This window comes from Pinus tabuliformis, chromosome 8 (genome assembly GCF_031772625.1).
Source record: "Pinus tabuliformis cultivar Carrire ecotype Pingquan chromosome 8, CPIR1, whole genome shotgun sequence".
NCBI classification, from domain to species: Eukaryota; Viridiplantae; Streptophyta; class Pinopsida; order Pinales; family Pinaceae; genus Pinus; species Pinus tabuliformis.
In genome coordinates, this window is record NC_142294.1 from 1,931,448,085 (window position 1) to 1,931,461,503 (window position 13,419).

The window sequence follows — 13,419 nt, forward strand, 5'->3', positions numbered from 1 at the left end:
TCCTCAAAGCATGGGTAATGCTGGGTGTTGTTGAAGGAAACGTTTTGATCCCAAGACGAATCTTCCTCTCGTAATTTCTTCCATTTGATGAGGTACTTCTTTATTGTCTTGGACCGTAGTACCTTCTCTCGAGTAGCGAGTATACCTTTTGGTTCTAGAATGATTATTCCTTCTTCATCGGTCTCTTGTATTTATGTTTGAGCTACTTGGTTTTGCACTAGTACTCTCTTCAGATTTGATACATGAAGGTGTTATGGATTCAGCAGTTGTCGGGTAACTTCAGTCCATAAGCCACGATACTTGTTTTTCTGATTATTTGATATGGACCATAATATTTAGGTGATAGTTTATTATTTCCTTCTTGTTCCAATGATAACTGCTTATAGGGTTGAAGTTTAACAAAGACCCAATCTCCTTCTTCAAACTCCCTTTCAGTGCGATGTTTATCGGCCTGTTGTTTCATTCTATTACGTGCCATTGTTAGATTCTCTTTTAATAAGTTAATGATCCTTTGGTTCTCTTCTAAGTGGTTTTTGACTACTGGAACCCTAGAATCGAGTAGTGCAAAATCCTTCCATCTGGGTGGTTCATAACCATAGAGAGCTTGGAAAGGTGTCATTTTAGCCGACGTATGGTAGGTGGTGTTATACCACCATTCCGCCAGGTGTAGCCACTGAGTCCACTTATTTTTTTTATTAGTGACGAAGCAACGAAGATATGTTTCCAAGCACTTATTCACGATCTCAGTTTGACCATCAGTTTGGGGATGATAAGTTGAACTCATGTTGAGGGATATTCCTGTCTGGTGGTAGAATTCCTTCCAAAAATTACCCTTGAAACTTGCATCTTTGTCACTTGCTATGACTTTGGGAAACCCATGCAGTTTGTAGATGTTTTTACAAAACATATCCGCAATGTGCTTAGTTGTGTTCGTTTTTTTGATCACCATAAAATGGGCATATTTAATGAGTCTCTCGACTACAACAAATATCTTGTCCTTACCATCAGACGCATGTAGTCCTTCTATGAAGTCCATCGAAATCTCTTCCCATTTTTGGTCGGGAATATGTAGCGGGTGTAACAAACCCGGGGTTGGAATATTTTCACTCTTATTCCTTTGACAAATATCACATTTTGCAACATATTTCTGAATTTCCTTGCTCATTACCTTCCAATAGAATGATTGTCGAATGTTGTAGTAAGTCTTGTAGAAATCGACATGTACGACTGCAGGTGAATTGTGAGATTCTTTTATAATTTTCGACTTAAATTTGGACGTTGGTGTTAGGTAAATTCTAACTTTGTACCACATTATGTCATTCTTCCACTCGAAATTGGTATATTGACTGATATTCTTAATCATGGAATCACAATCCTCATCCTTGGCATACTCGGCTCGTATTTCATCTAACCATTTCAGAACAATTATCACGGCGACACAAGTTGTATTATCGTCATCCTTACGAGAGAGTGCATCGGCTACGACATTCTCCTTCCCTTTCTTATGCAATATTTCTAAGTCGAAAGCTGACAACTTCTCCATCCACTTGTGTTGTTCTGTTGATAGTGTCTTTTGCTGAAGTAAAAATTGAAGATTGTTGTGATCGGTTTGGATTGAGAATTTACTCCCAAGCAAGTATTGGCACCACTTCGTTAAAGCATGTATGATTGCGAGCATCTCCTTTTGGTATGTTGATTTTAAGCTTTCTCGTTTATTAAGTCTCTTGCTTTCAAATGCTATAGGGTGGTTGTTTTGCATTAATACAACTCCAATTCCAAATCTCAAAGCATCACATTTGACTACAAACGGTTTAGAGAAGTCAGGAGTCGCTAGCACTGTTGTGGTTGAAATTACTTCCTTTAGATTCTCGAAGCACTTGTATGCTTGGTCATTCCACTGAAAAGCATTATTCTTTAACAAATTGGTCGGGGGCGCTGTCAAATGCGCATTTTTATAAATCTTCTGTAATACTCGATTAGACCTAAAAATACTCGTAGCTTGGATACGTTCTTGGGTTTGGGCCATTCTTTGATTGCCTTGATTTTGTTGAGATCCACTTTGACTCCTTCCCTGGATATGACATGTCCTAGGTATTCAACTTCCTTTTGCCCAAAAGTACACTTTGATAGTTTGGCGTAGAATTGGTTCTTCTCTAATGCAGACAATACTTGTTTGAGATGCTTGAGATGTTCTTTCCATGTCTTACTGTAGACCATAATATCATCGAAGAAAACTAATACAAACTTCTGCAAATATGGGTGAAAAAGTTCATTCATGGTTGCTTGGAACGTGGCTGGCGCATTTGTCAATCCAAATGGCATAACTTTAAACTCATAATGCCCTTCGTGAGTTCTGAACGCTGTTTTTTCGACGTCTTCTAGTCTTACCTGTATTTGGTAGTACACTGATCTTAGATCTAACTTTGAGAAGTATTCTGCACCATGTAGTTCATCTAACATTTCATCAATTAACGGAATCAGAAACTTATGTTTGATAGTGATTTTGTTTAACCCTCTGTAATCTATGCATAATCGAAAAGATCCATCCTTCCTCACTAATACTATGGGTGCAACGGATGGACTTCTACTTTTCGTAATGATTCCATGCTTCAGTAGGTCTTGTATCAATCATTCTATTTCTGTCTTGTGGTGATGGGGATAACGATATGGCTTAACGTTTACTGGTGTTGAGTCTAGTTTGACTTCGATGATGTGTTCAATTTGCCTTTCAGGGGGTAATTTCATTGGTAGATCTTGAAAAACCTTCTCGTATTTCTGGATCAAGGATGAAATTTCTGATGGCTGGTGAGCCCCTTCTATGGATAATAATTCTGACTGTTGACATTGTGCGACAAATGCTGGGACTCCCTTGCAAATAAGTTTTTTCATTTGTTGAGCAGAGATGACTTGAGTGGGTGGAGCTTGGAACCCAAACAAATTATACTTCCTTCCATCCCACTTGAACTTAATGAACTACTTCTGGTGATTAGCTGAATATGTGCCTAGTGTTTGTAACCATTGTATCCCTAGCACGACATCTACCCCTCCTAGGGGGACTGTATAAAAAATGGACTCCACTTCGTATTCGCTTAGCTGCAATTTAACTTTATGGCACTTACCTATTCCATATATACGTTTCCCATCTGCTACCATGACTTTTAAATTTGCTATGGGGTAAGCAAAAATGTTCAGTCTTTTTGCAACATTGACATCAACGAAGTTGTGCATACTCCCTGAGTCTATTAGAACGATAACGTTTTGTTTCTTGATGTGACCTTTGAGTTTTAGTGTTTGCAGCTGAGCTATCCCTATGATGGCTGCCAAAGAAATTCGTGACATATCCTCTTCTGATTCTAGATTAGGGTTTTCATTTTCTTCATTGTTCTCTTCGTCAGAGCTGTCTTTTTAAGATTCTTCTTCTTGTTCTGCTTCACAGTTGTAAAGTTTTTGCATTGTGCATTTGTGTCCTGCATAATACTTGTCTTCACATTTCCAACATTTGCCATTCTTTTTTCTTTCAACATTAGATTGTTGTTTCCCCTCATTGCGCATTGGTGGTGGGACATACTTGCTAGTGTTCTCCAGGATGGTTTTCCTGACTTCCCCTTGGAATAACTGCTTGTTTTCTCATTACTAGCATATGGTGCCTTGTGGAGTTTATATTTCCGTTCGATAATTATAGCTACGTGTCTGGCATCCTCAATGGTTTTGGGTTTATGTAATTTTAATTCCTCCCGAATGTAATCTTTAAGGCCACAATGATACATTTTTAATAGCTCTTCATTTGAGAACCCTCTCTGCCTTACTGCTTGTACTTCCCATTCGTGATTGTATTCACTCACTGATCTTTTTTGTTTCAGATGAACGAATATTTTGTAGACATCATCCTCTTCCTCTTCATGAAACCTTTTTAGCAGGGCGTTTTTAAAGTTTTGCCAATTGAACGAGCAACCTGTACATTTAGATGACCACCAAAGAAACCATTCGTATGCTTCTACTTCTAGGTAGTTGGATGCAGTCATGATTCTTTCTTGCTCGCCGAGTGGAGGGTTCGCTAAAAAAATGACGTCCATCTTATTTACCCATACGACGACACCTTTATAGTTCTTACCATCATACTTTGATAATTCATTTTTTATTTTAAGATGGTTCCTTTCAGAAGATTTAGTATAGTACTGGCTTCCTTCAAAGTGTATTTGTGGAATTCGCAACTTTTCGTGCATCCATAATTCATTATCTGGAGAATTTTCTCCTTCCGGGGTTCGGGACTTTGCGTGGCTGAGGGTGGATTGGCTCCTTTATTAGACTGACTCAACATGTTTTTCATCGCTCGAATATTTTGTGCCATGTCGTTTTGAGTCTTCCTTTAGACATCGTCAAGGCATTTCCGCAGCCTATCGAGTTCTTCTTGAATTTTTTTTGAATTATCATCATGATCCATTTTGTTCTTTTTCTTCCTAGACGACCCAACTTTTTTTTTGATAATTTAATTAATTAAATTATATTAACTTTATAATATAATTTTTAAATTATATTAACCTTATAATATAATGATTATGATAAAGTTGTATGTATCCTGGCCTATGTATAGTTACCGAATATATCGATCACCCGATAGTTCACTGGGCCATGCCCATTGACCGAGTGTCAAGTCCCTCGACAGACGCAGATAATACACGATCTAATGCAAGGTTGCACATCGACAGGTCAGCGAATAAACCGACAGGGAAGCGGACAAGGCTGGACGTTACACATAAAATGGAGACGACAATGCGGACTGGAGGACGACACGCAGACAACAGGGACGAATAATGGAAGCCGCGGCAGGGTGGACGCAAACAGGGACGCAACGCGGATGGGCGCGGACTGGAGGACGACACACAGACAATGGGGAAAACAATGAGGATAGCCGAGGTCAGTGGAACAGAGTGGAATGAAGAAAACGAACGGTTGGCAGGGCTGACGGCCTGCAGGGCTGACGGCCTGCAGGGTATCTTGGTGTCTGCTAGCAAGACGAACTGCTCTGATACCACTGGAGTAATATGAGAAGAAAACTGTACGCTGAAGACTGTAATTTACAATTTCTTTTGAAATGTAATATTTTTATTATTAAAAGAATGGCTGATGATTTTACATGGTCATGGCGGTTCTCCATATATAGGAGTTGACTGGCCATGCCAAATAAGAGATGTGTCTTTTTGACTCATGCCACTTCACTAACTTAATTAAATAATTTAATCTTAAATAATTTATAAACTACTAATATTTTAATATTTTATTAGAATCCTATGTATATCTTATTTATGAATATTTAATTCATAACAGAGACCTTCAATATGAATGATGTAGTTGAATGCAATCACAAAGATCTTTGACTTATAATCACGACGATCAAAATTTGATCAGTGCACCGAGTTTGTAGACCATAGATGATACCTTGTGATGGTTAGACATCACCTTATGTCCTGTCATCATCAACCCACGGTCCTACTGAAGTCTTGGACAAGTCATTTATCGGAGCTCAACCAAAATCTTACTACCTTTGGTGTAGATCCACTGAAGGTCTTGATTTACTGCAATGATAAAATTTGACAATTTTAGTATATCAGAGCAAGAGGTCTGACAAATTTGTCAACTTTTATTACAATTGGATGACATATGGATGGTAACTGAAACTTATCACAGTGGATGACTATAATTGTACTTGGAACTTCGGATAGTCACTTCAGATTAACAGAATGCATATCAAAATTACAATAAGCTTGGATCATATTCTTCCATATCAACGACACCTACAAGCTGGGTGAAACTTTGATAATCATTGTCCACAGTCCAAAACTTTCCAAATTTTGTTGACTGCAAACAAACGGATCTGAACAATATGTGCGGGTACCATGTAGTGCAAAATTTCCACCAAAGCATCAATACCTATCACCCATCCATGTGTATTCACAGTTAGAGGTATCTAGACTCCTTTTTGACAGTTCCAATTCATCTGATGGATGAGCATCATAGTACTCCTTTCGAAACAGGGAATATATATATGGGTTAATCACGATATTAATCGTGGATCTCTTATCCCAGGTACCCATATTGTCTCCACAGATCAACATTCATTCTTGACACTATAAGATGTATGGATGATTTAATCCTTTTTTGTTATTTATTTAAGTTGCAGTGATGAGCTTTCTTAAAACCCTTATGATACTCAACTCCACTTTTCTCTATGATAGAGGCTTGAGTTGAGATCTTATGAGATGAAACGAGCTCTGAACTGGAGAGTTAGCTGCTCCTTTTCCAAGTAGCTCTTACCTCGTGCTCAGGAATATACAGGTTCATGCTTAAATTATCCTTTCAACAAAGTCAACATTTGACTCAATACTTACACATGATTAGTTCCTTTGAGGACAGACTTTTATGGGTTATCAAATAAATTAGTAACATAGGATTTGGGCCATAGCATAAGATTTTCCTTCCATCCAGGGTTGATATGGAGGCCAAATAGAAAAGCCTGAATGCCTTGCATCATTAGAATAATCCCTCCATAAAACTTTATAAATTCACTAATCAATAATGTACATACCAGAGATAAAAAATTCGGAGAAGAGTGCAGATTTGATGGTCTTTCTTTTGTTGCTAGAAATGACCTTCATAATGGAGTACTAGATGCTTCTTTGCTTAGGGTTGGACGACAAGTTTTTAGAGGGAGATAGAGGCCAGGGTTTGCTTTTGGAGTGAGAGAATTTTCTCTCTGAATATTTTTGTCGAATTCTTGCTGATTGGATAGCCAAGTGGGCTTCCAAAGATTGTACTCAGAATTCATTGCTGTATAATAAAATGAACCCATCAGCTGCTGCACTAGTTTTCCCACATTGGGTTTTTCCAAGGACGTTTGTCCAAAAATAACTGTGTCATTTTATGTGTGTGTTGGTATTTCTTAGGTCCTATTTTTGCTTCCGCAGTATTTATTTTTGGTGAAGAAATTGCAGTGTGATTAATTTGGTATTAATAAAAAATTAAGAAACTGTTGATCAGTTAGGAGAATTAATTTCCAGTTGCTGCATTTCAAGGGAATTTTCACAGAGATTTCCCTGTACAGCCACGCGGATCGCGTGAGTACAGATTGGACAGCTGCGAGTGCAATAGAGGGATTAGCCGTGCGGATCGTGGAATTTTCACAGAGAATTAATTTCCAGTTGCTGCATTTCAAGGGAATTTTCACAGAGATTTCCCTGTATAGCTGCGCGGATCATGTGAGTACAGATTGGATAGCTGCGAGTGCAACAGAGGGATAGCCAAGTGGGCTTCCAAAGATTGTACTCAGAATTCTTTGCTGTATAATAAAATAAACCCTCAGCTGCTGCACTAGTTTTCCCACATTGGGTTTTTCCGGGGACGTGGAGAATTAATTTCCAGTTGCTGCATTTCAAGGGAATGTTCACAGAGATTTCCCTATACAGCCGGGCAGATCGTGTGAGTACATATTGGATAGCTGCGAGTGCAACAGAGGGATTAGAAGCATCTCAAATTTTTCATAGAGCAGATTCTTTTCTAGGTATAAAGGGTTTGCAGCAGTTCGTTAGAGTAGATTTAGTTCCAGAAGGAAGAGAAAGTGCACACATACATGGTTTTCTCTCAGAGGGTTTCTAGCTTCAGAAATCTAAATTTTTCAGTTGCTGGTGGTAATAGTAGCTAGCGGAATTGCGCATTCCAAAAGGGAGTGCGAGTAGCAGTGTAGGAAGCCAAGTAGGAAAGGGAGGAGATTCCTGGTTATTTCCCAGTTTTTGAGTTTCACAATTTTCGGCAGAATGTAGATCTGGATAGCAGGTCGACTTCCAGTTACCGAAGACAAGTGCCGGAGGGAGCATGAGTTGTCTAGTGTGAGTTGCAAAGTGAAGAAGGGTCCTAGCAAGGGACACGAGTCAAAAGGAGATAGTGGGGCACCAGATCGAGGAGGAGATGGTGTATGAGACTCCAGCGTGCTGTAATGGGTAGGGTCCAATGCAGAAGCAGCTAGGAGATCAGTTAGATCAGTGCCAATGGTTTTAGCAGGATCATCACCTTTGCTAAAGGGGTACAGTATCATAGTAGCAAGATTCAATGTCAGTAGGCACAGTCAGTCATTCATATGACAACTGCAAATCTAGTTGCAGTCAGTACACGTGAGATAGTTGCAGAGCTAGATGCAGTGATACAGGGAGTGTGAATTGCCTAGTTGCAATATGTAGGGGAAGTTCCAGCTAAGAGATTCGTAGCACAGAGCTATGCAATGCAGTTTGTAGTGCAGGAGGACAATGCGAGTTACCAGGTGGGAGCAGAGAGATTTCCCATAGGGAGTTCGAGACCCAAAGGGAGTCTAGTTTCAGAGGGAGCATCCCTATGGAAGCTAGTGCTTGACGATCTGGGGAGATCAAACTCATTATTGCAGTAGTTGTAGCAGTAGTGCAAAGATAACAACATAGCAGAAGCAACAACAAAATGAATAGATCAGAGTTCAGAGTTGCATAGGTTTGGGCAGGGTTCATTGAGGTGAGCATCTGATGGTGTCTCCTCATGGACCTTGCTACAGGGGCCCACAGTGTTCAGTAGCATGAGGGCCAGTGTTAGTAGATGTAGTCAGATTCTAGAGCGACAGTTGCAGACTAGTAGTAGTCAGATGTTGAGGAGCGGATTGCAATGTTGACAACGAAGTAGGAGGCTCAGTAGCAGAGTTAGCAGCAACGCAAATTTCCTAGTGGACAATGCATAGGCTAGTTGAAGTCAGATGCTCAGGAGATAATTGCAGCACATAGATATAGTTGATTTATTATTTTGGATGCTTCTCAGTTGCAGTGGTTGTAGTAGCAACAACAATAGTTGAGAGAAAATTATAGTGCAGATGCGGAGTTGGTAGCAATATAGGTTGTACAGTGCAGTGTCAACAGCAGCACAAATGCAACATCAGTGTTGCGCAGTAGTTGGTGGACAGTGGCAGACAGCTACAGTTGTCAGACATCAACAATATGTATAGGAGGATGTTGCAGAAACATGGTGTTGCGTAGTTGTGCAACATTAGTTGGAGAGAACACCTTCCTCGCTAAGAGGGAGTGTTAATTTTTGTAGCATAGGATGGTGTTCTAGTCTCGAGACTTGGTGGAGAGGCTAAAACACAATAGTTCTCCAAAACCCAGAAATCGTTTATGGAAATTCCACATAGAGATGGCTTAGTTAAATTAATTGACCATAAGTAAAAAAAAAATCCTAAGACTAACTTAGGAAAAGCGGTTAATTAATACGAATTAATTGAGAAATGTATGAATTATCTAGAAACTCACACGGATCGACTTGGAGATGATCTCAACCATCGATTAAGTTTTGATCATGGCCATTGGAGTCCCAACTGAAGATTAGAAGACGAGGTCAATAGGTAGATAGAGGACACACTCGGTGTGCGAGTTCCCTGGTAGATTGAGCTACCCAGCTGCATAGATCAAGCAAGGGAGAGAAGTTTGAGCGAGAAGGATGCACGAGTGAGACACAGTGATTAGGTGATCAAGTAGCAAGTGTTAGAGGGGCAGAGACAGTGATCTAGAGGAATATTTCTAGTTTCGGAGAGGCAACAAGAAGTGACAAAAGTATTCCAAGAAAAAGCTTGCCCACAACAGTTGCATGGGTCACACGGGTTTTTTCGATACAACCGCGAGTATCGTGCGGGTTTTCCCAGAACAATTGCGAGGATTGTGGGTGTATTCCCAGCACAACTGTGCGGATTGTCAGATGCAGAAACGATCTGCGTAGGGGTTGGACGACCAATTTTCAGAGAGAGAGACGGGGGCCGAGGTTTGCTTGTGGAGTGAGATAATTTTATGTTCGAATATTTTTTTTCAAATTCTTGCTAATTGGATAGCTAGTTGGGCTTCCAAAGATTGTATTCAGAATTCATTGCTGCATAATAAAATAAACCCTTAGCTGCTGCACTGGTTTTCCCACATTGGGTTTTTTTGGGGATGTTTGTCCAAAAATCACTGTGTCATTTTATGTGTGTGTTCTAGTATTTCTTAGTTCCTATTTTTGCTTTCGCAATACTTATTTTTGGTGAAGAAATTGTAGTGTGATTAATTCGATATCAATTAGAAAATTAATAAACTGTTAATCAGTGAGGAGAATTAATTTCCAGTTGCTGCATTTCAAGGGAATTTTCACAATAGGCAGAGGAGGAGGAGGCGACATCACCTAGCATGGTCACTAGTAGAGGACGTAGTCTACCTCTTGTTTCTTCGTCTAGAGGATGTCAGAGTCCAATTCCAGCCCCAGGGTCTTCCTCATCTAGAGGAAAAGCCAATACCTTTTCCCGTAAAGGGGGGTAGAGGAAATCGATTGTTAGTAGTTTATGTATCTAATTTCATTGTAGATGACTCATGATGATGAGATACATTTATTATATTTTTTGTTGATATTTTGATGCTGATTTAGGACTCCGGATTCCGGATTCCGGACATGATTCAGTATTGATGTGTGATGTAGCACTCAACACCTTATACATCCTATATATTTGTTTTCTTTTCATATTTATGTGGCAATGCATTTATTTGATGTTGTGGATGCATTATATACTAAAAAATTGAAAAAAATAAATATTTCTGGTTTTTTTTTTTTTTTTTTTTTTTTAATAAATTTTGTTGATGTTTGCAGATTTTACTTTTTTGTTCCCTCCTATTTTTGTGTTTTCTGGACCCTCCCTAATTTTTTAACATTGTGTGCTGTCAACCAGTCATGGCTTTCCAAGAAGATTCTAGAGGAGCTGAAACCCTAACTCTTATCAGAAGGAGAGGTATCCAAGGACCAAAACCCTAAACCTAACAACAAAGAGAGGGAGTTAAACCCTAGCAACAATAAGAGATAGAGTTTCATCCCTATTATAGTAGATTTGTGTTCCATTGCCAAGTGGTCATAGATGGGAGACATGATGAGTAGAGGAAGCTGGTGACCCTGTAGAACTCTTTATGAGGCCACAATGTCTGATCAGTCTAATCATTCCATAGTGTTTTAGTTTTCCCTTTATTTGCATTGTAATTTTTGAGAATAATAAGAGCAAGGCACTGCACTTTATTTCTTGCTGGAGTTCTAACTTCGTAGGTTTGTTTAATGTTAATCATGTGTTCATGGTGTTTTATGGTTTATTTTAGTTCTATTCTATGAATATGGTTAATGTGTGTTTAATACCGTTAAAGACCATACCTAAGTAAATCACTGCACAGTAGAATATAGTCTCACTGTTTTTGCAGTAGTAGTATTAAGATCTGTTATGAGGATCTGCCCACTGGAATGAGGCTGATATATGTGATATATATCATGAAAGTGATGTTTGCTTGGTTTATATTCAAAAGAGCTGCGGCCCTTGGCTTTGGATGATATCTCAATATAAATATGTTATTGTTTTGCATCATGCATAGGGTATTCCTCGAGGAATATGTGATGTTACATTGTTCTGATGCTAGAGAATTTATGCGAGCATGTACTTTTGTTTCTTTGTGTATGCATGCTTGCTATTGTCTCCCAGATAGTGAAAGGCTGATAAATTGTGTTCACCTTTCAGGTTGCTCCTTTTCCAGGTGCAGAAACTGGAGCAGGAGGGCGCATACGAGATACCCATGCAACAGGGATAGGATCTATTGTGGTTGCTGCAACTGCTGGTTATTGTGTTGGAAATTTACAGGTATGTGAATTGGTTTTCCTTTGGTGTGGTTGGTCTTGCTTCTTGTTTATCATCTCTTATTTTCAGGGCCTTTCTTATTTCTTCTGTACTCTGGCAAGGCAAGAAGCTTTCTTACTGTCCTTTGCATTTGCTTTTTTACCATGCTTACACTGCTCAACCTTTGGGGTCATACATTGGTGTATTGGTTAAGGATCCAATATACAGTGTAATCGATCCGTGGTTTTGTCACTCAGAGTTAATTTGAATTTAAGCTTTATGCAGATTGAAGGCTCTTTCGCTCCATGGGAGGACCCTTCGTTTTCTTATCCATCAAATTTGGCATCTCCGCTGCAGGTACATGTGATTTGGGATTTTGTAAAACTTCAGAATTAGATTTACGTTGGTTAAGTTTGTCTTCTTATTAAAGTTCACTTGTTTGCTCAGTTGTTTCGTTAATCAAAGATACTATTATACATACACCAGTGTAGGTCAATAAGGCTGTGTGCATAATAAATCTGTTATTTTTGTAGTTGTGATGCCACCTATTTTGTTTCTATGTGCTAGCTATTGTTATGAATAAAATAATATAAATATAAATAATAATAGCACATCATGAATAATGATTAATTAGTTAATGAAGAGGTATGTCCCCAAGGACATGACTATTCATAAAAGGACACCTGCGTAGGGCATATAAGCAGGCCCTCACCTTCATTTGTAATTCTCTTACTTGTATTCAAATATTCTTATATATAATTACTTGTCCTACAATGGCTGTGTTTGTCTTCGAAGTATTTTGAAGATTATTGTAGGTATACGAACTTTGTTCGTTAAATTGGTATCAAAATATTTCTCAGAGTATACGAACTTTGTTCGTTACATTGGTATCAGAGCATTTCTCTAGTATCAGAGAATTTCTTTGAGTATATGAACTTTGTTAGTTCTACATAAGATTAATTTAAGATGGTCAGATCCTTCCTCCGTGCGACATTTTTAAATATCACTCCAAGGACCATATCAACTTGTATCAACGAAGATGGCAGCTTCGAGACAAGAAGACATTCGAAATAGAAAAATATATCAAGCCTTTTAATAGTGCTCGGCCCAGCCGGCTCGGTAATAACCTGGCCGGCTGGGCCGAGTCCAGGCTCGATGATAGCGGAAACATGAATTAAAATCTACGTGTTGCAGAAGTGGTCTAATAGAGTTTTCATATATATGCAACAAGAAAAATCCATTAACGTGTTCTGATGCATCCAAATATATCTTTTGGGATGCGTTTCATCCCATAGAGGCGGCGTATGAGATAGTTGCTGAAGACATACTCACAACCTCTATTCATCAACTACTCTAACATCTAAAGCAATCATGGACTGGACTGGACTGGTCTCCATATTCAATTGTTTCACACAAATTTATCTCAATTTTTTTTTATATGTTTTTGAAGTTAATTTGCTTGCAAGTACATATTATTTTTTACAATTTTTAAGTTGAATATGTAAAAATTTTAAACATCGTTGATGATCCAAGTTCCATATATGTTAGCAGATATTATTTTTGACCATTTTTAACTTGGATGCTGCACAATTTAGAAATATTAAAATTTCATCGTGATTCAACTTTTATATAATTGGATGCCGCGAAATTTTAAAATATTAAAATTCCATCGTGATTCAAGTTTTATATGATAGTCTCTTTTAAAAATGTAAACTTATTTTAAAGTTATTCAAATTTTATTTTTAATC

At 38.5% G+C, this 13,419-nt stretch overlaps 1 protein-coding gene across 1 annotated transcript in view; it reads left to right on the forward strand.

Annotated features, from left to right (window-relative positions):
• PUR4 (purine biosynthesis 4) overlaps positions 1-13,419 on the forward strand; it is a 205,915-nt gene that overhangs the window by 70,699 nt on the left and 121,797 nt on the right. The window contains exons 12-13 of the mRNA XM_089374764.1: positions 11,576-11,695; positions 11,957-12,028. Of these exons, the coding sequence (XP_089230890.1) occupies positions 11,576-11,695; positions 11,957-12,028 (192 nt within the window). The remainder of the gene's footprint in view (positions 1-11,575; positions 11,696-11,956; positions 12,029-13,419) is intronic.